Source organism: Protopterus annectens, chromosome 7.part1, assembly GCF_019279795.1.
Source record: "Protopterus annectens isolate FY-2018-M chromosome 7.part1, PAN1.0, whole genome shotgun sequence".
Taxonomy (NCBI): Eukaryota; Metazoa; Chordata; order Ceratodontiformes; family Protopteridae; genus Protopterus; species Protopterus annectens.
Genome location: NC_056740.1, coordinates 358710470 through 358733987, shown reverse-complemented (window position 1 = coordinate 358733987; position 23518 = coordinate 358710470). Strand labels below are relative to the sequence as shown.

General features: G+C 43.4%; 1 protein-coding gene across 3 annotated transcripts in view; it reads right to left on the bottom strand.

The window, feature by feature from the left end:
* Positions 1-23518, bottom strand: part of FLNB (filamin B) — a 4683119-nt gene that overhangs the window by 1632920 nt on the left and 3026681 nt on the right. For all 3 annotated transcript variants that reach the window (XM_044078790.1, XM_044078788.1, XM_044078789.1), the window contains exon 19: positions 17830-17999. In XM_044078790.1, coding sequence (XP_043934725.1) covers positions 17830-17999 — 170 coding nt within the window. The remainder of the gene's footprint in view (positions 1-17829; positions 18000-23518) is intronic.

Here is a 23518-nt window from a genome sequence, read left to right as displayed (position 1 = left end):
TGACAGGTATGCTCAACCTATTTGCTTGGACGGGTTGATTATCTGGCTATGTCTGGGGTTAGCTATTTCAAACGAGATCTGGGTAGCTAGCGCTACGCATCATGGGATAAGGGGTAGCCTTGAGCCAGTAAACAGCTCTCGAGCTATAGAAGATGGCCGAGTCGAAGCCGAGGATCGGCTCCAATCCCCATCCAGCAAGAAAGAAGACGAGATGAAGACAACTAACATGGAACGTTATGGTAGGTACATAACTTCTTTTTTTGGGAACAAAATTAATTAGTTGATTTTAAAATTTCTCTACAGAGTACTCTTTAAGAAATACTGAGTGAGCAAATGGCTGTAACTAAGGTAACTATTCTTTTGAGCTGGGATATAGGATCTGCATTGCCTAGACATAGTAAGGCCTTGTTAAGTTTAATTCTGTTAGATGACAAAAAAGCAATTATGAGAAAATGGAAATTAATGTGTAAACCAGCTATATCTGAAGTACTGAATATTATAAAAGAGAGAAAAGGACTGGAAGAAGGATCTATCTTTAGTAAAGGGAAGGAGCGCATTATATAGAAATAAGTGGGATTTGTGGGAACAATATATGCATAATAATGTTTAAGAGGAGGAGTGAGGTGCAAGGGAAGGCAGGAAATCAGCAAATCATGTAATGCTGGACTGACGATAGTTATAATGAAGGAACAGAAATGTGATGTATAATGTAAAAATGGTTTGTTTTCTTTTCTGTTAATATATGTCTGCCTGTATCTTAAGTGATAATTTAAAATAGGTGCTTAAAAAAGATTTCTAATGTTGTATTTTAGTGCATCTCTCAATAGTCTGGTTGCTAGTGAGGAGATGGTCTCTTCTTGATAAGTTTACACAGCTGTGAGGCAAGGAGAAAGTCATCACACTGTTTTCACAGGTAGCCAGTTAGGTTTTTCAATGGTTTTGCAGTGGTGTTCATTTCTTGGGAGGAAAGTGATGAATAGTACAGTTGTGTACACTTACCATAAATGTAGATGTTCGAGTGTATTCACTGTTGCAGTCATTACATTTGGGTAATCCTGCTGGCAGGTTGCCCTCAGTCGGCCTGAATTCCAAAGTCTTGGGTCCTGCGTCGGCTGTCATCGCCCTTGTATAAAAGAAGCAGCCAACGCCATTTTATTTAGTTTTTCTTGCCCCAGATGTCAGGTGCCCCCAAAAAGGGTAGTCAAAATTTATATCTATTTATAAAATAACATGCAACAAAATAAACTTTACCTTCATCCACCAGCAAATATACCACATAGGTTGTATAAATCAGAGAAGGAAAGATAGGTTCCATCAGAAGAAAGAAGGGGGAACGGCGGGTGGGTAACCTGGACTGCAACAGTGAATACACTCGAACATCTACATTTATGGTAAGTGTACACAACTGTACTATGTTCTTCGTGTTTCACTGTTGCAGTCATTACATTTGGGTAGATTCTCAAAGCTATGGTTGGGAGGCTGGAGCTAAACAGCATTAGGGGCGGCTATGAGACCCTGCAGAACTGCCTGCCCTGGATTTAGAGTAGAGTGGCAGATGATAGTGCTTTTAAAGGTGGGCACTGAACTCCAAGTAACTGCCTCTAAAATATCCTTGGTTGGTACTCCTCTGAGAAAGGCTGCTGAAGTGGCTGCAGCTCTGGTGGAATGTGGCCTAATGTCCTTAGGCACTGGCTTTCCATGGTATAAGTAGCAGAAACTAATGCAGTGGCCTATCCATTTTGAAATAGTCTGCTTTGAGATAGCCTTTCCTTGTGATCCTGCAGCATATGTCACTAGTAATTGCTCTGTTTTTCTGAAAACTTTGGTTCTGTCCAAGTAGAATCTAAGCTGTCTGTGTACGTCCAAAGAATGCAGAATTCTTTCCCCCTTGTTCTGTGGATTTGGATAAAAAGTTGGCAGATGAATGGTTTGGTTGAGAGCCACACTGGACACCACTTTAGGCATACATGTTAGGTTTGTCCTCAGGGAGACCCTGTCCGGATAAAAAATGATAAAAGGTTCCACAGCCAAGAGTGCCTGTAGCTCTGAAACTCGCCTTGCAGAAGTTATTGCTAGGAGCCGAGCTGTTTTCCAGGATAAAAATGTTAAATCAGCAGTAGCAGCTGGTTCAAAAGGAGGCAGGGTGAGTTTTTCCAAGACATAGTTGAGGTCCCATGCAGGCACTGGTGATCTCCTTGGAGGCCTTAAATTTTGGCTCCTCTGAGGTACTGTTTTAATAAGGGATGAGAAAAGATTGGTGGCTCTGCATTGTAATGAGCTGAAATGGCAGAGGCATGAATTTTAATAGATGAGAAAGATAGGCCTTTGTCCAGCATCTCAGTTAAGTATTGTAAAATCTGTGGAATATTTGGCACAGCTGTATCTGTTCATTGTGCCTGGTTCCAAGCACAGAATCTCTTCCATTTACCAGCATAAGATTTTCTAGTACTAGGCCTTCTGGCTGCCAAAATGACATCCATCACAGCTTTGCTGCGAGGTGTGTTTTGTATGACTACATTATCCGCCATGCTGCCAGGTTTAAAGTCCTGAGCTGGCTGTGTAGGATCTGATTGTTTTGTTGGGACAGCAGATGCGGTACTTATGGTAGGGTCCAAGCTGGGCATTGAGACAAACTCCTTAATATTGGGTACCAATGCTGGCGGGGCCAGTCTGGTGCAATCAGTATCATCTTTGGCTTCTCCTGTCTGACCTTCAGGAGTACCTTGGGGAGGAGAGGCAGAGGGGGAAAGGCATACATTGATAGGTTTTTCCAGCTGAAGGATTGGGCGTCCACTTTCCATGCTTGTTTGTGATAAATCCTTGTGCAGAATCTCTGTAGTTGGTAGTTGTGAGGGGAGGCAAATAGATCTATGTCTGGGCATCCCCATTTCCTTGTTATCATGCTGAAGACTTGTGGATCCAGCTGCCACTCGTGGGGGTCCATGAGGTTTCTGCTTAGTTCGTCTGCCAGAGTATTTTTCCTTCCTGGCAGGAATTGTGCTTGCAGATGTACTTGGCAAGTCAATGCTGTGTACCACAAAGTCATGGCTAGTCTGCAAAGGGGGTAAGAATGTGTGCCCCCCTGCTTGTTTATATACCACATGACTGTGGTGTTGTCTGTCTTTATCAGTAGTTGTCCTGGTTAAAGTAGGTCCTTGAAGGCTGTCAGGGCATTTTGAACAGCTAGCATCTCTTTTTGATTGATATGTAGATGCATTTGGTTTGAGGTCCATGTTCCCTGAATGCATTTTCCTGCCATGTGTGCTCCCCAGGCGTAATCTGACACATCCGTTGTTAGTGTCTGCCTGGCTGGGGGTAATGTGAACGGCTGTCCCTTGTTTTGGTGACAAGCCTTTGCCCACCATCGAAACTCCTGTTGCAGGCAGGGAATGAGAGCAATTATAGTTTCCAGGCTGTGGCAATGTTGAGTCCAAACACTTTTTAGGTACCACTGAAGTTTCCTCATATGCAGTCTTGCATATGGAATTAGTAGTATGCAGGACGCCATGAACCCCAAGGCCTGCAGAATTTTTCTTGCAGGGAGTTGGGTTTTTGTTGCCATCAACTGAAAGTACGGAGTCAGCTGTCTTTGCTTGTCTAGCGTGAGATAAGCCATTTGGGCCGTTGCATTTAAGTTGGCACCCAGGAATATTATCTCTTGTGAGGGCACTAGTTTTGACTTCTTTTCGTTTACTGTGTGTTGTGGTCTGTAAGAGCCTTGGGGCAGAGATCTGCCTCTTGGGCATCTGTATCTGCCTCTTTGTGGTCTGTCTGACACTGGAAAGGACCAAATTTTAGAAGGCCAATTTCTGCTAAATCGAGGTGGCTGTACCTGTAAGAAATCCTTCACTGTTTGCATAGATTTTGCCTTTTCTTCCATTTTCTTTAATACCTCTTCTGCCTTAACACCAAACAAGATATCATGCTGTAAAGGAGCATCCAATAATTTTGCCTTAACATGATCAGGTAAATCTTGTTCTTTTAACCAAGCATGCCTTTGAATCACAGATCCTGTAACTGCGGCTCTACAAGAAGCCTCTAATGAATCAAAATCACATTGCAGAGTATGTTTTCCCACTTGTTCAGCTGCATGCAATAAATCCTGCATTTTCTTAAAGTCAGGACCTTCTGAGCTTGTAAGCATTTTCTGTTTTAACAGAGACATTAAATATTGCTGGTATTTAAGCATGTGGAACTGGCAATTTAAAGCCCTTACTGCTAAAGTTGCAGAAGTGTAAACTTTCTTCCCCCATCTATCTAATGCTCTAGAATCCCTGTCTGAGGGAACTGGATTTTTAGCAGTGGAAGCCTTTACCCCTTTGGGACCCTGGGAAATAGTTTCTGGGTCAGCAGCAGGGTTTTTATAAAGAAATTTGTGAGAGTTAGGGACTATGTAGTACCTATCTGGCTTGACTGGTGCTGGGGGCAAAGAATCAGGGGTTAAACTGGATTCAGAGAACACATCATCCACAATATCTAACACAGGCGGAATAGCCAGGGGTCTGGCTGAGGCAATAAAAAAAAATCTCTGAGCCTTTTCTTGGATTCTGAATAATCCTGGCTCTCCCAATGGAAATGCTCCCTCATGGTATGTAAAGTTTTCCCAAAAGAGTAATCCTCAGGCGGAGAGGCTGAAGGGATTGATTCTTCAGCATCAGAGTCCTCACAGGGGGGTAAAGAGTATCCCTGGTCTGAAGAGGAATCAGAGGAAATGGAAACCTGGTCAGAGGAATCATAGTCTGTATCCTGTCTAGGCTTTTTATCAGGAGGGGGATGGGAACCCCTGATCAGAGTAATTAGGTCTTCGGCCATTTTGAGCACCTGTTTTTTAGGCATGGAGGCCTGTCCAGGTGAATGCTGTACTTGTTTCTTTGTCTTTAAAGGAGTTTTAGACTTGGTTGTTGTTTTGATGGTAAGCTGTGAAAGTCTGAAAACACCCTCAGACGCCGATGCCTGCTCAGTGGTTCCGGACCCATCTGAGGGGTTAATTTCCATAGGCCCAATACCTTGAGTTTCCAGAGGCCTAGAAATCTCCACATGGGAGTCGGAGGCGGCCTGTGGCTCTGAGGTAGCGGGTGTCAGGGGCTGCGAAAGCGCCTCACTGAGAACCGGCGACTGGCCTAGAAGAGGCTTCATCGTCAGTTTTGGACCTCGGATGCCTGTCCTTATCTTTGTCTTTGCGTTTTTTGTGTATTCCGGTCGTCGGTTGTTCCAACGGCATGGTATAATTGAACCTTCGGCCAAAATAATGGTGTGCAAAATCAAACCGACGTTTAATAGTGCGCTTGTTAAATCTAGCACAAAACCGACAACTAGTTACGTCGTGGTCTGGGCCTAGGCATGGAATACAGTAAGAATGAAAATCCTTATGAGGTATTTGCTTCCCACAAGAAATGCAATTATTAACTTTTACTGACATCAGTCTGAAGCAAGAAAAAGTTTCCCCAACGGGGTACTTAGCTTTATTGAAGACTTCAGTTCTGAAATTCGAAAATCTCAGGAGTCGGCCGACCGGCACTTGTGAACTGCTTTTGCTTCGGGCAACGCGCGGCAAGAAAGACTGAAGAAAATGGCGTCAGCTGCAACTTATATAGCCCTGGCGCACTGACGTCAGGGAAGAAGCGACAGCAACCGACGCCGGACCAAGACTTTGGAACTCTGGCCGACTGCGGGACCGCCTGACAACAAAAGTGTAAGTGTAATGACTGCAGCAGTGAAACACGATGAACATTTGGTAATGCATTGAGCCAGCCTTGAATCTGAGGTATCTTCTGCATATTTGTCTGATTGGGACATGCAGGTATGCCTCTTTTAGGTCTAAAGTTACAAGTCAAGCGTTCTTGCCCAGCATGGGCAGCAGTTGCTGCAAAGTCAACATTTTGAATTTTGGTATATCCAGGAATGTATTCAAAATAGATAGATCCAGTATTGGCCTCCAGACCTTGTCCTTTCTGGGTGCCAAGAACAGTCTTGAGTAAAATCCTTGTCCCCGCTCTTGCTCTGGCACTTATTGAATGATCCTCATGTCCATGAGGGATGAGACTTGTTTTTGTGCCTCTGCCCATTGATTTTTTGGCAGATCTGGCCAACCGTTTGTCTTTGGCAGGGTATGGAAAGGGAACTTGTAGCCTTGTGACATGATATTTAGAACCCACTTGTCCTGGGTTATAATGTGCCAATTTTGAGAAAAAAGTGCTATTTTTCCCCCTAAGAGTGCTGCCAGGAAATAAGTGCTTGGTGCAGTCAAGGGGAAGTCATTGGGACTGTTTCCTATAAGGTTGTGACTTGTCTTCTTCACTTTTGGAGGTAGAAGCGCCCCATTGCTTTGACCTGTATGAATCTTGAGCCTGGGTTTGGCCTCTAGGGCGTCTGTGTCTACCCCTTTGAGGTCTGTCTGACACTGGAAAGGACCAATTCTTTCTTGGCCAGTGTCTACTAAACCTAGGTGGCTGTACTTGTAAGAAATCTTTGACCATTTGCATGGATTTAGCCTTGTCCTCCATTTTCTTTAACACCTCTTCTGCCTTAACAACAAACAAAGAATCATGCTGTAAAGGTGCATCTAATAATTTAACTTTAACATGATCAGGCAGATTTTGTTCCTTTAACCAAGCATGCCTTCTAATTACAGAACCAGTAACTGTGGCCCTGCAGGAGGCCTCTAAAGAATCAAAACCACATTGCAAAGTATGCTTTCTAACTTGTTCAGCTGCATGCAATATATCCTGCATTTCCTTGTTTTCTGCACATTCAGAATTTAATAACATTTTCTGTTTAAGCAATGCCATGACATGTTGCTGATATTTGTGCATATGAAACTGACAGTTTAAGGCCCTTATAGCCAAGGTAACAGATGTGTAAACCTTTTTTCCCCATCTATCCAGTGCCCTAGAATCCCTATCAGAAGGGGTAGGGTTTTTTGCATGGGAAGCCTTAACACCCTTGGGACCCTGAGAAATAGTTTCCGGGTCTGCAGCAGGGTTTTTAAAAAGGAATTTATGTGAGTCAGTAACCCTGTAATATCTGTCAGGCTTAACAGGAGCTGGAGGCAAGGAGTCAGGGGTAAGGCTTGACTCCGAAAATATATCATCTACAATGTCTAACACAGGAGGGATGGCTAGTGGCTTGTGCTGAGATAGTAACAGGAAATCCCTGAGCCTCTTTTTAGACTCTGAAAAATCTTGGCTCTCCCACTGGAAATGCTCCCTCATGGTATGTAAGGTTTCCCCAAAAGAATAATCCTCAGGAGGAGAAGCTGAAGGCATGGATTCTTCAGCATCAGAATCCTCATAGGGGGAAAAGAATATTCCTGATCAGAAGAGGAATCAGAAGAAATAGAAACCTGATCTGAAGATTCATAGTCAGTCTCTTGCCTAGGCCTCTTATCAGGAGGGGGATGGGAACCCCTGATCAAGGTAATCAAGTCTTCGACCATTTTGAGCATTTGTTTTTTGGGCATGGAGGCCTGTCCACGTGGCTCTTGAGGTTGCTTCTTTGTCTTTGAAGGTGCTTTAGTCTTTGCCTTTGAAGTCGGTTTAATGTATAGGTGTTTGGTCTGAATACACCCTCAGAAGCCGGTGCCTGTTCAGTGGCTCCGGACCCATCTGAAGGATTAGCGTCAGAGGCTCCAATACTTTGAGTTTCCAGCGGCATGGCCGACTCCACGTGGGAGTCGGTAGCGGCCTGCGACTCTAAAGTAGCAGTCATCAGGGGCTGCAAAAGCACCTCACTGAGAACCAGCGAACCGGCGACTGGCTTAGGAGAAGCTTTGTCGTCGGTTTTGGGCCTCGGCTTTCTTTCTTTTTCTCTGCGTTTTTTGTGAACTCCGGTAGTCGGATGGCTTTCCGACGACATTTCTGGATAATTAAATCTGCGTCCAAAGTAGTTTAAAGCATAATCATACCGAAGCTTAATAATGCACTGGTTAAATCTAGCACAAAACCGCCAACCCAGAAAATTATGATCAGGGCCTAGGCAAGGAATACAGTAAGAATGAAAGTCCTTATGAGGTATTTGCTTCCCACAAGAAATACAATTATTAACTTTTTCTGACATCGGTTCTGGAGCAAGAAAAAAGTTTCCCCAACGGGGTACTTAGCTTTATAGAAGACTTTGAATCTGAAATTCGAACTCGAAAATCTCAGTAGTTGGCCGATCGGCACTTGCGAACTGCTTCTGCTTCGGGCACCGCGCGGCAAGAAAGACTAAATAAAATGGCGTCGGCTGCTTCTTTTATACCCCTGATGACCTGACGTCAGGGAGGGAACGACGACAGCCGACGCAGGACCCAAGACTTTGGAATTCAGGCCGACTGAGGGCAACCTGCCAGCAGGATTACCCAAATGTAATGACTGCAACAGTGAAACATGAAGAACATCTGCAAATGCCATATGAGATGGTTTGAATGCAGAATACACTTCTTACAGTGGCTGGAGAAATCAGAAGACCATATTCTAATTGAACCAGTAAGAAACCTTTACTTATGGTACTTGTACAGGGTCTGGAAAGAAAAGGGTAAATCCTATTACCCTGAAATAGGAGAGAGCTTTTGTGCATCTGTGTGTGTGTGTGTGTGTGTGTGTGTGTGTGTGTGTGTGTCTGTGTGCACACACTTAGGAAGGGGTCCAACCAAATCTCTAGGATTTTCAATAATGTTACTCAGACGACTGAGACTTTGTAGAGGTCTGGAGATGGAAGCAAACGTTTTCCTTGCACCAAAAAAACACTTTTTGTTTTACAGTAGTTGAGCAATAATAGTTTATCACTGACCCATTGTAAAGCGCATGAAAATAAAAATAGAAGTTATGTACTCACCATAACGTTTCATCTGAGTAGATACTTCATTTGTCTGCAACCTGTGGGTGTCGGATCCGACCTCGGATCCGATCCGGCAGCTTTCCAAGCTCCAAGATCCGAGCTCCTCCCCCCTACCCATAATCCCCTAGTACCAACCACATTACCTCAGATCGTTTTTTTTGCCTCACCAACTCGAGACAGAAACCAACTTCAAATGATCAGAGAATTTTCCTGAGGTTCAGGGGATGGCAGGGGGGGTCGGCTGCAGACAAATGAAGTATCAACTCAGATGGAACGTTATGGTGAGTACATAACTTCTATATCTGAAGTAGTTACTTCATTTGATCTGCAACCTGTGGGGCAGAGTCCCCAGCTAACCTACAGAACCTGGGTGGTCCTTACGGAAGGATATTCCGAAGCACCGCGGAGCCAAAAGAAGCCCTACTTCTGGAAATGATATCCAGTTTGTAATGAGAAATGAAGGTATGAGATGAGGACCAGGTAGCTGCTGAACAAATACCGTCTACTGGAACCCTACACCAAAAGGCTGTTGAGGTAGCTACAGATCTTGTGGAATGAGCACGGACGCCAACCGGAGCTGGCTTTCCAGATGAGGTGTATCCCAGCATAATGCACTGACAGATCCAATTTGCTACAGTCACTTTAGCAATTGCCTTGTCCATGGCTGATTTTGCATAAGAAACAAACAACCGGTCCGACCTGTGAAACTCTTTAGTCCTGTGCAAGTAAAAACGCAGTTGTCTGTGTACATCCAATTTGTGCAACATATATTCTCCTTTGTTGTGAAAATTTGGGAAAAATACAGGAAGATTTATTGATTGATTAATGTTTGATTCTGCAGCCACCTTAGGCAAGAAAGACGGGTTAGTCCTGAGGGACACTCTATCTTTGTGAAAAATAAGGTACGGAGGTTTAATACACAGAGCTTGTAATTCTGAAACTCTCTTGGCCGAAGTAATAGCCACTAAGAAAGCAGTTTTCCAAGACAAGAACTTTAACGGAATCGAGGCCGCCGGCTCAAAAGGTGGTCTCGTTAAGGCTTGTAAGACCAGAGTGAGATCCCACGGGGGAACTACAGTCTTGACAGGTGGTTTCAAAAGAAAAACGCCTCTTAAGAAGGTTTTGCACAACTTAGTAGATGCTAAGGAGCCTATGCCATCCCCCACATGAAAATGGGAGATGGCCGCCAACTGCACCTTGACTGTGGAGGCACTTGCTCCCTGTCTAAAAAGCAGGGAGAGGAAGTCCAGAATAGTCGGAATAGGGACAGTAAAGGGGTCCAATTCTTTATCTTTGGCCCAGATGGAAAAACGTTTCCATTTACTGTTGTAAAGTTTCCTGGTAGATGGTTTATGAGCCGCCACCAGAATGGCTTTAACGGGGGATGAGATACCGGGAGTCCTAGCCATTAATGGAACTGGATCAACCAAGCAGCAAGTTTGAGATTGACCAGGTTTGGGGTATGGCATCTCGCTGGGTGCGAGATTAGGTCTGGACTGGGATCCAGAATCCATGGGGGAGCCACACAGTGAGACCGCAGAAAGGGGAACCAGATCTGTCGAGGCCAGAATGGGGCTATGAGGATAACTCTGCTCCCCAACCGACAGGCTTTCTGAATGAATTTCATCATAAGTGGGAGGGGGGGATAAGCATAAAGGAGTCCGGGAGGCCAAGCATGGACTAGAGCGTCTATGGGGGTCTCCCATCTGGGGGGAACTATCGCAAAGTACTTGCTGCATTTTGTGTTTAAAGGAGAAGCGAAAAGGTCACAGCGAGGCTGACCCCATTTGTGGAAGATCTGCTTCACAACAGATGGATTCAGAGACCACTCGTATGGAGTGAGGAACACTCGACTTAGCTTGTCCGCTAATATGTTGGACCGCCCCGGAACGTGCGTTGCTATCAGAAAGCGGTTGGTGGAAATCGCCCATTCCCACACTCTCATGGCTTCTCGACACAGGGGATAAGATCTGGTCCCTCCTTGTTTGTTTATATACCAGACTACTGACATGTTGTCCGTCTGGATTGCAATAGTCCCTATGGGAAGAAGGTCGTGGAGAGCTTGCAACGCTAAAAGCACCGCCCTCATGTCTAGGACATTGATATGTAATGCGGTCTCTAGGGGAGTCCACGTGCCTTGAACGGATCTGCCTGAACAATGCCCCCCCCTCACCCGAGGCAAGAAGCGTCTGTGGTCAACGTGGCTTTGGCCGGAGGAATTACAAAGGGTCTCCCTTCTCTGAGTTCCTGCGCCTGTAACCACCACAGAAGGGAGTCCCTGCACACCTTGCTCAGGGGGATTGGCATGCATAATGGGTGGATCGACAGGGACCATTGGACTTGAAGGGTCCATTGTAATATGCGCATTCGCAGACGAGCATGAAGAGAGAGACCGATCGCTGCTGACATAGACCCCAGTGCCCTCAGGACTAACTCTGCTGGAGGAGCAGGGCTCCGAAGAAGGGCTAACACCTGGAATGACAAGCTGTTCAGCCTGACTGATGTTAGAACAACTTTGGAGATTTGTGTATCTAACCTGGCCCCTATGAATTCTAGGGCTTGAGTGGGGCACAGGCAGGATTTCTGCTCGTTTACTGAGTTGCCTAGGTTGTGGGCCAGAGACAGAGCATAATCTCTCGCCACACAGAGCTGATGCTTGTTGGTCGTGGTGAGGAGCCAGTCGTCTAGGTAAGGGAAGACCTGAATGACCTGGAGTCTCAGGTGGGCTGCAACCACTGCCATGACCTTGGTAAACACTCTGGGGGCTGAGTTGAGGCCGAATGGAAGAACCCTGAATTGATAATGACTGGCTCCGAGCTGGAAGCGGAGAAACCTCCTGGATCGTTTGTCCATTAATATGTGGTAATACGCATCCTTGAGGTCTAGCAAGCACATCCAGTCGTTCTCCCGCAGCAGGGGGATAATAGATTGGAGAGTGACCATCCGGAAATTTTCCTTGGGTATGAACAGGTTCAGGGCGGAAAGGTCTAAGATGGGTCTGAGGTCCCCCGTTTTCTTTGGCACCAAAAAGAACCTGGAGTAATAACCCAAACCGGACTGGTCTGGGGGGACGGGCTGGATGGCTCTTTTTCTTAGCAGCTTTGAAATTTCCAAAGCCTCTGCCTCCCTCTGATCGGGTGGGACATCGGGGAGGCGTCTGGATTTGGGGGGAAGGTTTATGAATGGAATGGAGTAACCTCTGGATATGATCCGGAGCACCCATCGATCTGTTGTAAGGGACTCCCAGTTTGACAGGTGCTCCGACAATCGCCCCCCGACTGCATCCAGAGAGGGACAGTCGGGCAAGCCCTCAGGGCTGTTGCACGGGTCTGTCCGAGAAAGGTTCTCTAGACCCGAAATTATGCGGCCCCTCTCTGCCTCTAGGCCGGCGTCCACCTTGTCCTCCTCTGCCTCTGGAGGATGAGTAGTCCGCAGCAGGATGGGATTGCTGAGACTTACGGAACCACAGCTTCTTTTGTCCCCTCTGATTCCTGGAGAAGGATCTTTGGGGATTAGAGAAGCGGACTCCGATGGCAGACAGCGTCTTCCCATCCTTTTCGCTTTGGACCAGCGTGTCGCGAACAGTTTTGCCAAACAGGGCAGAACCGTTAAAAGGGGCGTTCGCGAAGGATGCCTTGAAGGGGTCTGTGAAGTCGCACAGACGGAGCCAGGAGAGACGTCGCAAGACGACCCCGGCTCCGCTAGCTCTAGCGACTCCATCCGTTGCATGGGAGAGAAGCCGCAAAGAAGTATTTGAGATGGATTTTAGAGTGGCCATTCGAGTCTCAAAAACCTTTTTGTCTGGGACCGACATGGACTCTGGGGGGGCTGCAGCATATTCCTTAATCAAGTCTCGCTGTAGCCTAATGGTATGTGCCATATAGTTCAGCGCCCTTATGGAAAAGGTCGCTGAGGCAAACATCCGCTTCCCAATCCGGTCAAGCGCTCGAGATTCCTTATCCGGCGGGTGAACCGAAGAACTCTCCTGTGCAAGTTCTTTCTTGGTGGCCGCCACCAACATAGCATCAACGGGGGTTCCTTTGGCCCAAGACGGTCTATCTGTGGGTGGGCTGAGGACTTTATCGGGGCGCCTTGGAATTGGCTCCACGGTGTCGGGCTCTTTCCATGCCCTGGTGGTAATTAAGTCCACCAGGGGGTCGGCCGGAGGGGACACCCAGGAGGTAGATGGGCCTGCCTCAAAGGCCTCCAGGAACACGGACTCATCAAGGGAAGGCTTTTGGGCTGACCACCCCCCTCTAATACGCAACATTTCCATGATGTCTCCAAAGGAGACATCTTCAGGGGGTGACCTTGGGGAACCCTCCGTATCATCTAAGTCCGTGTCTGTGGTAATGGACTCGGGGGGAGTCCAGGTGCCTCCTTTTGCACCAATGTTTTCAAGGGACCTCCTCGGTGGGACTGTCTGAAGAGGGCTCGTCCACGGGTTGTTGTTCCTCCACGGGAACTAGCTGGAGGGCTTGGGCAGGCTATCCAGATGGACGGATGATGGAAGACAGACCCTCATACAGTGGGGGTACGGGTGGATCCGAAGCCCGGGTCGGGGATCTGGAGGACTTCGACAGTACCCTCTCCACTACCTCAAAAGCTGAAGGAGAGCCACTCTCACCAGCCTCTGAAAGCAATCTCCTCGGATCCGAGGAAGGGATCGGGGTCGGAGCCGATGCAGTCGGCGCCGAGGCAGAGGTGTGCTCCGACCCCAACAGCACCGAAGACACAGCAACTCCCTCGGATCCGACGCTCAGCCCTCAGCCCCGAGAGCTCGGGTCCGACAAGCTCGAAGGTATAGTCGGCGAAGAGACAACCGCTATCGGCGCCGACAGTTACCCGGGTCCGAAAGGGCCTGGATCCGATGACTCCGAGACCTGGAAACGGGTCGGAGAAGGAGTGATCGGGGCAAATATGGGGGCTGCACTCCCCCCCCAGAGGGGGGGGGGAGGCAGGAGCATAGCATCCCCACCTGCATTTGGGTCTGTAAGAACCGACGCATCATCCGATCCATATCCGCTTCGGATCGACCTCGATGAAGTAGTAGAGGCAGGCCGGGAGGGCCGCCTCGAAGATCTCGAGGGAGACCTATCCTCCTCCTCCGGCGAAAAACAGGGCGAATGGCGCCGAGAGGAGGGGGATCCGGAGACCCTCGAGGGAGATTTTAATAGTTTTGCTGGCGGAGCCGAAGGATGAGATTCGGCCCGCCTTTTATGGGACTTGTGTCCATCCTTATCCTTGTGCCTCTTCTCTCTGAGGGAAGAGGCACTAGTTTCCCCAGAGCTCAAACCCGATGAGGGAGGTTGAGTCCTGGGTAGAGCTAAGGGGATAGATGGTGTCGAAGCTGCTGAAGCAGCTGGAGCCCGAACGGGAGAGGAAGAAGAAGCCGACTCCTGGGGGAGCTTTCCCGTCAGGATCAGCTTGTTCTTCCTATCCTGGAGTGCCCGGGGGTTAAAGGCCGCACAGATTTGGCAGGCCTCTGACAAATGGGCTGCCCCCAGGCACAAAACGCACTGAGTGTGGCCATCAGCTGGAGAAAGCTTGTGGCCACACTCAGTACATTTAGAGAAAATGGCCTTAGGCCCTTCTGACATCTTTCACACACACACCCAAACACTAGGAGGGGGAGGGGAGTGAAGATAAATTAGTTATAAATTTAACAAAAGTGACTCAAAAAACTAGCAGAAGAAGTAGAAAAGGGAAACTAACACACACACACACAAAAACTTTGACAGAAAAATTGGTTTAAAAACCAGCAATGATCTCACCCAGCCAGGAGCTCTTCACAAGGAAGTTTCTATAGCCGCGGCAAAAAACGATCTGAGGTAATGTGGTTGGTACTAGGGGATTATAGGTAGGGGGGAGGAGCTAGGAGCTTGGATCTTGGAAAGCTGCCGGATCGGATCCGAGGTCGGATCCGACACCCACAGGTTGCAGATCAAATGAAGTAACTACTTCAGATCTAAAGTTTTAGTTCAAGAGAAGGGAGAGAATTGTTGGAGTGGAATAGGACCACAACATTAAAATAAAGCAGGACAGGAAGATGAGGCAAGTCAAATGGGAGTATGTTAATGTAGACAGAGGTCACTAAGGGACATCATTCTATGGAGGGATTGATGGGAGAGGTTGATGACTTGAAACGTACTGAGAAGTGGAGGTTACAGAAGTAGTTTCTGCACAATGGCAATGTGTCATCATTAATGCCCATTTCACTGAGATGCTCTGGTAAATAAAAATGGTTCCAGTAATTAGGCCTTTGTCCATTCCAAGAAGAACACTGCCAGTGAACTTTCCAGCCAAAGAACACATATAATGTGTTTACAGAAAAAGAAATGGTACAAACTTCACAGTAAAGAAAGAAATGTGTGAGAGTGCTTCAAAGACAAGGGAGACATACCTTATTTAACTATAGACATAGTGACTGCTGCCATAAGTAAAATTAAGAACTCAAGTTCCAGAAAAAAAGATAACATGAGAGGTGGTTTCCCACACAGAATGAAGGGCAATCTAATTAATCCTCTATTAATCATGTTAACACAAAATGTTACCTTGTGGACACATTCCTGACCTATAGTGACAGATATGGTGGCACCAGTTTCTCAGAGTGGGATGGGTCACATCAAACCCAAAAATTTGTCTACAGGTCCATTACCAAATTAAAAAAAAAAATCGAACCTCTGATTACCAAAGCCCGGAGGGATCGAGATTTTGAAATATTGAAACTTGTCGATGGAGATCGCTGTATAGTGCAGAATGGGATCTTTACCTTTCTCTTCATTGTACTGCAATCTTTGAGTTGGTATATTTAAGTAGCAGAGGGTGTGGGGGGCACAGGAACGTGAGAATATAAGTTTTAACATTTTGGATTTTTTTTTTACTTTCAATATTTCAAAATCTTGAGCCTCTGGGCTTCGGTAATCAGAGGTTCAATGTTTTTAAATTTCATAATTTGGTAGTGGACCCTAGTTTATGTGTACTCTGTGTATAATCATGAACAGAGCGAAGTTTATTCAAAAAGGCATAAGGGACCTGCTTCTGTTAAACATGGAATAGTGTGGGCTTGTCACAGAGAGATCTTGCCTTCTGAATCTTGTGGCATTTATGAAGAGGTAACAGCAGCTCTTAATGAAGAGCACACTGCTTACCATGACCATTCTAAGGCTTTTAACACTAACACACACAAGAATAATTCACAAATTAAAAACAATACATCTCAAAGCATATGTAATTCAGCGAGTAAACAAAATGGTTAAAAAATTGAATGCAACAAGTCAGGGTGGGGTGTTACCCATTTATTTCAGAAGGGGAAATCATTAGCATCTCATAAGGTACTGGTTAACTATGCCTTTTATTTTTTTTAAACTATTTTTTTAAGCTATTCTTCTCATACATAACAGAAAGGGGGAGGAAATCAGCTATGGATAACCAAACACATTGACAATTACTTTAACCCAGTTTGCAGTTATTTCAGTAAAACATGTCAAAGTTCTCCATATAGATGAGACTGGCCAGGAGGGGGTTAGAATAAGATGAAATGGCTGATGGCCATTTTAATTATTCTTGGGAACAGTTTGGGGAAACCACATGTCTGAGTAACCTCTGTTGGAGATCAGCAGCTTCACACATCACCTCAGATTACAGTGGGCAGTAATGATGTCTTGACCACTGCACTCACCACTCCCACAGCTAGGGATTGTGAACAGCTGCCACAAAAATGATATAAGTTCCCAGCTCAATTTCACACAACTCCCCTTTGGATGCTTTACTCTTTAGACACTAATAATGTGCTACCATAGAGTTTGACTTCTCATGAAGTTGAAAAGCTCATGTGGTGAAGGTTTACATCTGGGGTTCCGTTAATGTGTAACATGGGTGGGATATTCTGGGTCTAGGTGACAGCATTAACTGGGGGAACAGCTGGACACTTGTGGATGTCGAGGGATGAATAAATAATGTAGCATAATTATACTTGGCAAAAAGGTAAAAAATTATGAATACAAACTAATCTCCCAAATCATATTAAAAAAAAAAAGATGCAATGATTTAAGTTCTAGGGACAATGCAGCAACAGCTTGAACTTTAACAAGCAATCATGTATCAAAGTCAGAAAAGCACATTTTATAGTCCATCTGATTCTAAAGTGCATGTCTAAATAACTCTTGGGACATCACTGTATCACTTCATACCATATCTAAGCTAACCTAGAACACAATGCTGCATTAGGTAGCCTTCAAGCAAGCCATATAAAAGAACCTGACTAAGTCCAATAATCCCTTACTAGAAAAAAAAATCATAGCATTTAGAAAGTTGAACTGCTTAAAATGCTTCAGGAAAAGTCATTGCATTCTTTTTCTGAAAGTTACAAATAGATGACCTCTTCTTAGTTGGCCTGGTAATATCTGATCTGGTTCTGTTTGACAGTCTATACCTGGAATGCACTGCTGCGGGAGTTAACACCAAATTAAGATCCTAATAGTGAAAATAAGTAATTATAGAAAAATGTAACAGATAAATAATTTGTAAGGTGCCGTATAATATAATAACCGTCCTCTTATAATCAGAAGTAGCGAGTCATTAATTTCCTTCAAAAATTGTGATATATATATATATATATATATGATAAGAAGACAACATTAAAATTAGGTTATGTTAATGAAGCGTCTTGAAGGTCTGTAGGCTATAAGTTTGAAAATCGTGTTTCAGATAGAGAAAACTGTCAATACAATAAAGGCAGAAGGTTACGGACTTGCAACCATCTTAACATTGAAAACAAACATGCAGGCCTATTACAAACAAAATTGGGGACTGTTTTATTTTAATGAACACTCATACTGCAAGTCTGATTCATACCACATCACAGTAATGTACTACTAACAGAGGTACACTGTTCCGGAACATGTAGCATGCATGGATCCATTATCAGCTCTTTAAGCAGGGTCTGGTGTATACCTATTTCAATTTATTTTTTATTTTTAGAGCAGTGTAAAAAATGAAGTTAATGCTCACCTGCTGTATGGGAGTATATCTCACAGTGTGAGAGTAATCATAGTTGTCGATAATCTCAAAGTCTTTCACAGCATCTGCTTTGGTAGGTCCAACAAATTGCACGTCCAAGGGTGCCTTCCCTGAGCCTTTTGTATATACAGTAAAATGGGTGGGCTTTCCACTTTCCACACCTAAAGAACAACAGTTAAAAGAACAACTGTTGATCACTAACTTCATAAAGTCATTATTTTCTGAAGTAAACAAGATGCTTTAATGACAGATGAATCATGGCACTGACAAACTTGTCAAAACGCATTATTTCACTTTGGTCTGTAGTAACTACTAAGAGGGGGCATAAGCAGAAAATGTCTCTGATAAGGCAGAATTTTTACAATATTGGATGCATTATTCTCAAAAAGATATGGATCTAATCATATTTTAAAATGAAGTATATGCTTACAGTGGGAAAGCAATGAGCCTTGGCATCATTCTCCAAGGAGCTCTGAACACAAGAGCATCAACAGTTTATGGCCCATTCATTTAACAATTATCAAATATAAAGCAGTTGCTACTCCACTCACTACTGCAGACACCTTTTACATCAGCTATGGTACTGTTCACAGGCTTCTCCTACATTTTCTCTATTCAATGAAGGTTCAAGAAGACCAAAACCAGTCAAAGTTTCAGCTTAATGAAACACACAAACATATTTTTGCAATGTGCTCTTACTTATAAAGTAACCAAAGATAGTACAATTACAAAGAAGAAGAAAAAAAGTCCCAACAGTCTGAGCCACTGCTGCTGCCCAAAGAGAAAATGCACTGGCAATTATTTCCTACTGAAAATACAGCCATAGTTTAAAACTAGGGAAAAAGAAATCAATAAGTTCAAAATTATCCACATTACTCTAGTCTAAGAAGTACAGAAAGCTGTTTATAACTTTTTATTTATTTTATCCTTTGTTGTTTGGGTTAGTTCCACTAGGCTAGTGGCCATTCTTCAGGGGAGACCAAAGGTGCTACTGCTACTTCGTGGGGAAATTTGGCCAAGGCATCAGGGAAATTCCTCTATTCTTTTCGGGTATTTGCAGTTACACTTCCTGCTTCTGGTGTGAGCATGGTGGCAGTTCAGGAAAGAAGGGAGGGGAAATGGAGTTTTTTCGATCAGTGAGGATAGTACTGCAGAAAGAAGTGGTTCCTCTTAAAAGCGGATGTAATCGTGGATTGTATGTCAGAGCTGCATACTGATGAGATACAGGCAGGCAAGCCTGTATGAGAAGGAGATGGATGCTTCAAGGAAGATGAGAAGGAGATAGAGCTTTATCATAACAGCTGTATTGATGGAGAAGTTAAAGTTGTGGGGTCTGTGATGAATTCAGAAAAGATTTTTTAGGAAAATCTCTTTAGAGACAAAGTTTCATCACAAAAATGTGCTGTTAACAACCCTCCAGTCAAGAGGGTTCCGGGATGAGTTGCTTATGGATTTATTGAACATTAGCAAACTGGAGGGTGGTAAAGATGTTTCTTGGGGAGATTAATGGATAAAATGCAGAAGGATGCTCAGCAGGTATGAGTCTGAGGTTAACAAAATATCGTATACAGAGATGGTTCAGAACTGAAAAGGAAAATGAAGAGAAGAAAGAAAACAACACAAAAAGAAAAATACCTTTTACTGTTCAAATTGAAAAGAAAGAAGACAGCGAACTAGATAGATATATGGTACAGGACAAAGTAATTACATCTTTAGGAGTTATAGCCAATGGTAACAGCTATTATACATATCAATAAAGAGACATATTGTGACATTATTTCTGAGACTGGACAAATATAGGAATAATTTTTAAGAGAATATGAGACATAGAAAGGCTGTATACCTTGGAACTTGTTCGCATTTAAGGCATTTTACAGAGGGGCTAAACAAATTCATATACAATTTAGAATTGAAAAAGAAAAATACTTTGAAAAGGCATTTACTGAATTTATGTAAAGATGTATTAGATATGGATTGTGGACCAGGGCATGGGACTCTCATGTTGTTTAGAAATTTGAAAATTAAAGTATTGTGCATATCCAAAGTATTATAAATGTAGACAGAGATAAAGGCATGGTCAAATATTGGGTGCAACCTAAAACATTTTTTATGTGGAAAACTGGATCATCTGATTAATAACTGTGAAAAAGAATTTTTTTTATGTGGAAAGATATATGAGACATGATATGAGAAACTGTGAACTTGATTTGTTACAAATGTAATAAAATAGGATATCTAGGGATGTAATGTGGAGAAAAAAGTGAAACTGACAGAGGCAGAAGAAATAATGGTAGAACACAGTCAAGAGACTGAAGAGGTAATCATTTGGAAGGGATTGTTTCTCATAAGAAAAATGGCAAATTTAAATGTGGTGCCTGTAACCAGTGTAAGTATTTAATAGTGACCAAGTTACTTAAGGTGAATGGGATATCTTTAAAAACAAGATTATTTTGTAACTGTAACTCTATGGGGATCACTTATTTGGCCCACTGTATACAATGTGAGTGTTTTTATGTGGGTAAAACCCAAAAGAAGTTAAAATAACTAATTTACGAGCATATGCTCGATATTAAAAAATAAAATATGAATAATGCTTTAGCTAAACATACTTCTTTTTTTCCAGATAATTCCTTTAGGTTTATGTGTTTGGACACAGTTGTTAAGGATGTGAGGGGTGGTCCATGGAATGACATCATTGAGCTTAATAAACTGAGATGGCAGATTAGGCGTAATGCTTGTACTCACCCTTTTCTGAATGAAGGGCTTGTCTATTATGAGCGTATTAAAGTTACACTCTTTGATTGTATGATTGTATTATATTTTTCATGTCTTTTTGTGCAGCTAAAGAGTTTATAATGTTTTTATTGCATTATATTTATTTTTTAAAAGGGGGGGGGGTTGTAATAAAAAAACTTTGATTGTGGTTAGTTAGTTTTGGTCATGTGGATGCAACTTGGAGGGATATTTAAATGTGAATTTCTTTGTTGCTGTTGCTTGAAGTCTGTGTTACAACCTGACGAAAGTGCTCAACTGATTTTTATTAAAATAATTGTTTCCACGCTACGTGTTGGTTTTCCTGTTCCAGCTTTGCATTTTGTGTTCACTGTCTGGATTCCTGGTTCTTGGTTTGATGACAGGTTTCTCAAACCATACAGCTATTTGGATTGTATTAAAATGAAATACTGAACATATAAGAATACGAAAAGGAATAAAAAGAATCAATGAAGTAAAATGGGATGATAAAGGAAGAACTGATGTAACAAATTTATGGAACGATCATGTAGGAATGAGGGATTTCTATAAGAATTGGTCACAATGGTAGTTGTGCTTTAAACAGAAATATAAGAGATGCTAAATTCTTCTTCTTCTTTCGGCTTTTCCCGGTTAGGGGTCGCCACAGCGGATCACCTGTCCGCTCATGATTAGCAGTGGAGTTTTACAGTGTCGATGTGCCAGCCCGGTGCCCAACCTTCCATAGAAGGCACAAACATGCACACACTCACACCTAGGGCCAATTTAGTGTGTCCAATCCACCTACAGCATGTCTGTGGGATGTGGGAGGAAACCAGAACACCCGGAGGAAACCCACGTGACCACAGGGAGAACATGCAGACTCCGCACAGAAGGCACCCCAGCTGAGGATCAAACTGGAGAACCTCCTGCTGTGAGGCGGCAACGCTAACCACTGCACCACCGCAACCACCCATAAGAGATGCTAAATAAGATAGGAAAAAGTAAATAGAAGAGAGAAAAGACAGAATACAAAAACTAAGGGTTCTTTTGATATTATAAAAATGAGGAGAGCTTCTTTATTAAAGAACAACAATTATGAAAATAAAACATTTACTGTATAAGCAAAGATATTTCCTGCAAGGGAAAAAGAGACTGCATCATATTTGAACAAGATTATTACAAAAATAATACTATTATGACAAAAACGAAGGATACTTGTGGTATAATACATAATACACAAGATAAAATTATGAAAATTATAGAAAAAAACATATTAAGATTATTTTTAAAGGACAAGAAATACAAACTAATAGCAAATGGACAGTAAACATTCTTACAAAGAAAGATAATAAGGAACTCGAACAGGAAATGATGGTGGCGGAATGAGAAACTGTATTGAAGTTGGTGGATTTGGAATCTGCAGCAGGTCCACATGGAACAGAATATTTTTTTCTCAAATAGTAATTCTACTGTTTTTCAAAACAGATATAACATAATACAAACAGTTGTAGAGTAGTAATACACATTCAGATATGCGATGATAGTTAATTTAAAAAAAATATGTACATTATATACATACGTGCTGCAAAGAGAATTTCCTAAAGTACCTAAAATAACAAATACAACTGTAAATGGGAAACATAAGTAATACAATTCAATGAATTGATATTGTCCATCTACTAAAGAGACAGTCAGAGGTGAATATTTACAACATAATCATAACCTAGACCACACAACAGATAAACAGTGAAACAAGAGAGCACAAAGGGAAGAGTCAAAAAGGTTAATATCGAAGGATCTGTTCAACAATATCCAATGTTTATTAATAAGAAGTTATGTACCTACCATAACGTTCCATGTTAGTTGTCTTCTCTCGCCTTCTTTCTTGCTTGATGGGTTCGGAGCCGATCCTCGGCTCCGACTCGGCACTTGCTTTAGCTCGAGAACTCCTTTTACCAGCTCGAGGCAGCCCCATATCCCATGATGCAAGGCAGTAAGTACCCAGATCTCGTTTGTTGACAAAGGGCAATAACACCAAGCATAAAATACTTCCCAAAGGAAGAAGAAACTTACAGATGGAAAAAGGACCAGGTCTGAATGGTCTTTAGCATAACAGTTTCTTATACAAGGTCTGTCCAGGCCAGGGGGAAGGAGGGAGGGTCGCAAGAAAGAAGGCGAGAGAAGACAACTAACATGGAACGTTATGGTAGGTACATAACTTCTTAATGTTAAGTTGTCAATCTCGCCTTCATTCTTGCTTGATGGGACCCCGCCCCTAGCACCTCTATCCTGGGTGGCCCAATGGAACAAACTCTTGAGGACTGTAGAGCCAAAACTGGCTCTGTCCCTGGAGGCCAAGTCCAATTTGTAATGGGAAACAAAAGTGTGAGGAGTGGCCCAAGTGGCGCTGCACAAATAGTGTCCAAAGGCAGTCTAGCTTGAAAGGCTGTAGAAGTAGCTAAACTCCTAGTTGAATGTGCTTTAGGTTTTGAGCACAGCTGTTTTCCCCTGATCGTATAAATTTCAGTGATGACCAAGAAAGCCATCTGGACAAAGTCACTTTAGAAACAGGAAGGCCTTTTTATTATCCGCATAGGAAACAAAAAGTTGATCAGATTTTCTAAATTTTTTGTTCTGTCCAAATAATATCTAAGCTGATGGTGGACGTCAAGATAATGTAGCTTTTGTTCAGCTCTATCTGAATAGTTAGGAAAAATACAGGAGATCAATGGATTGATTCAGATTGTTTTTGAAGCGACCTTAGGTAAAAAGGATGGATTAGTTCTCAAAGATACTCTGTCTTTGTGAAAATCAAATAGGGGGTCGAACCGAAGAGCATGAAGTTCAGACACCCTCCTGGCAGATGTAATAGCCACTAGGAATAACGTTTTCCAAGAAAGATATTTTAGGGAACAAGAAACAGCTGGCTCGAAGGGGAAGAATCAAG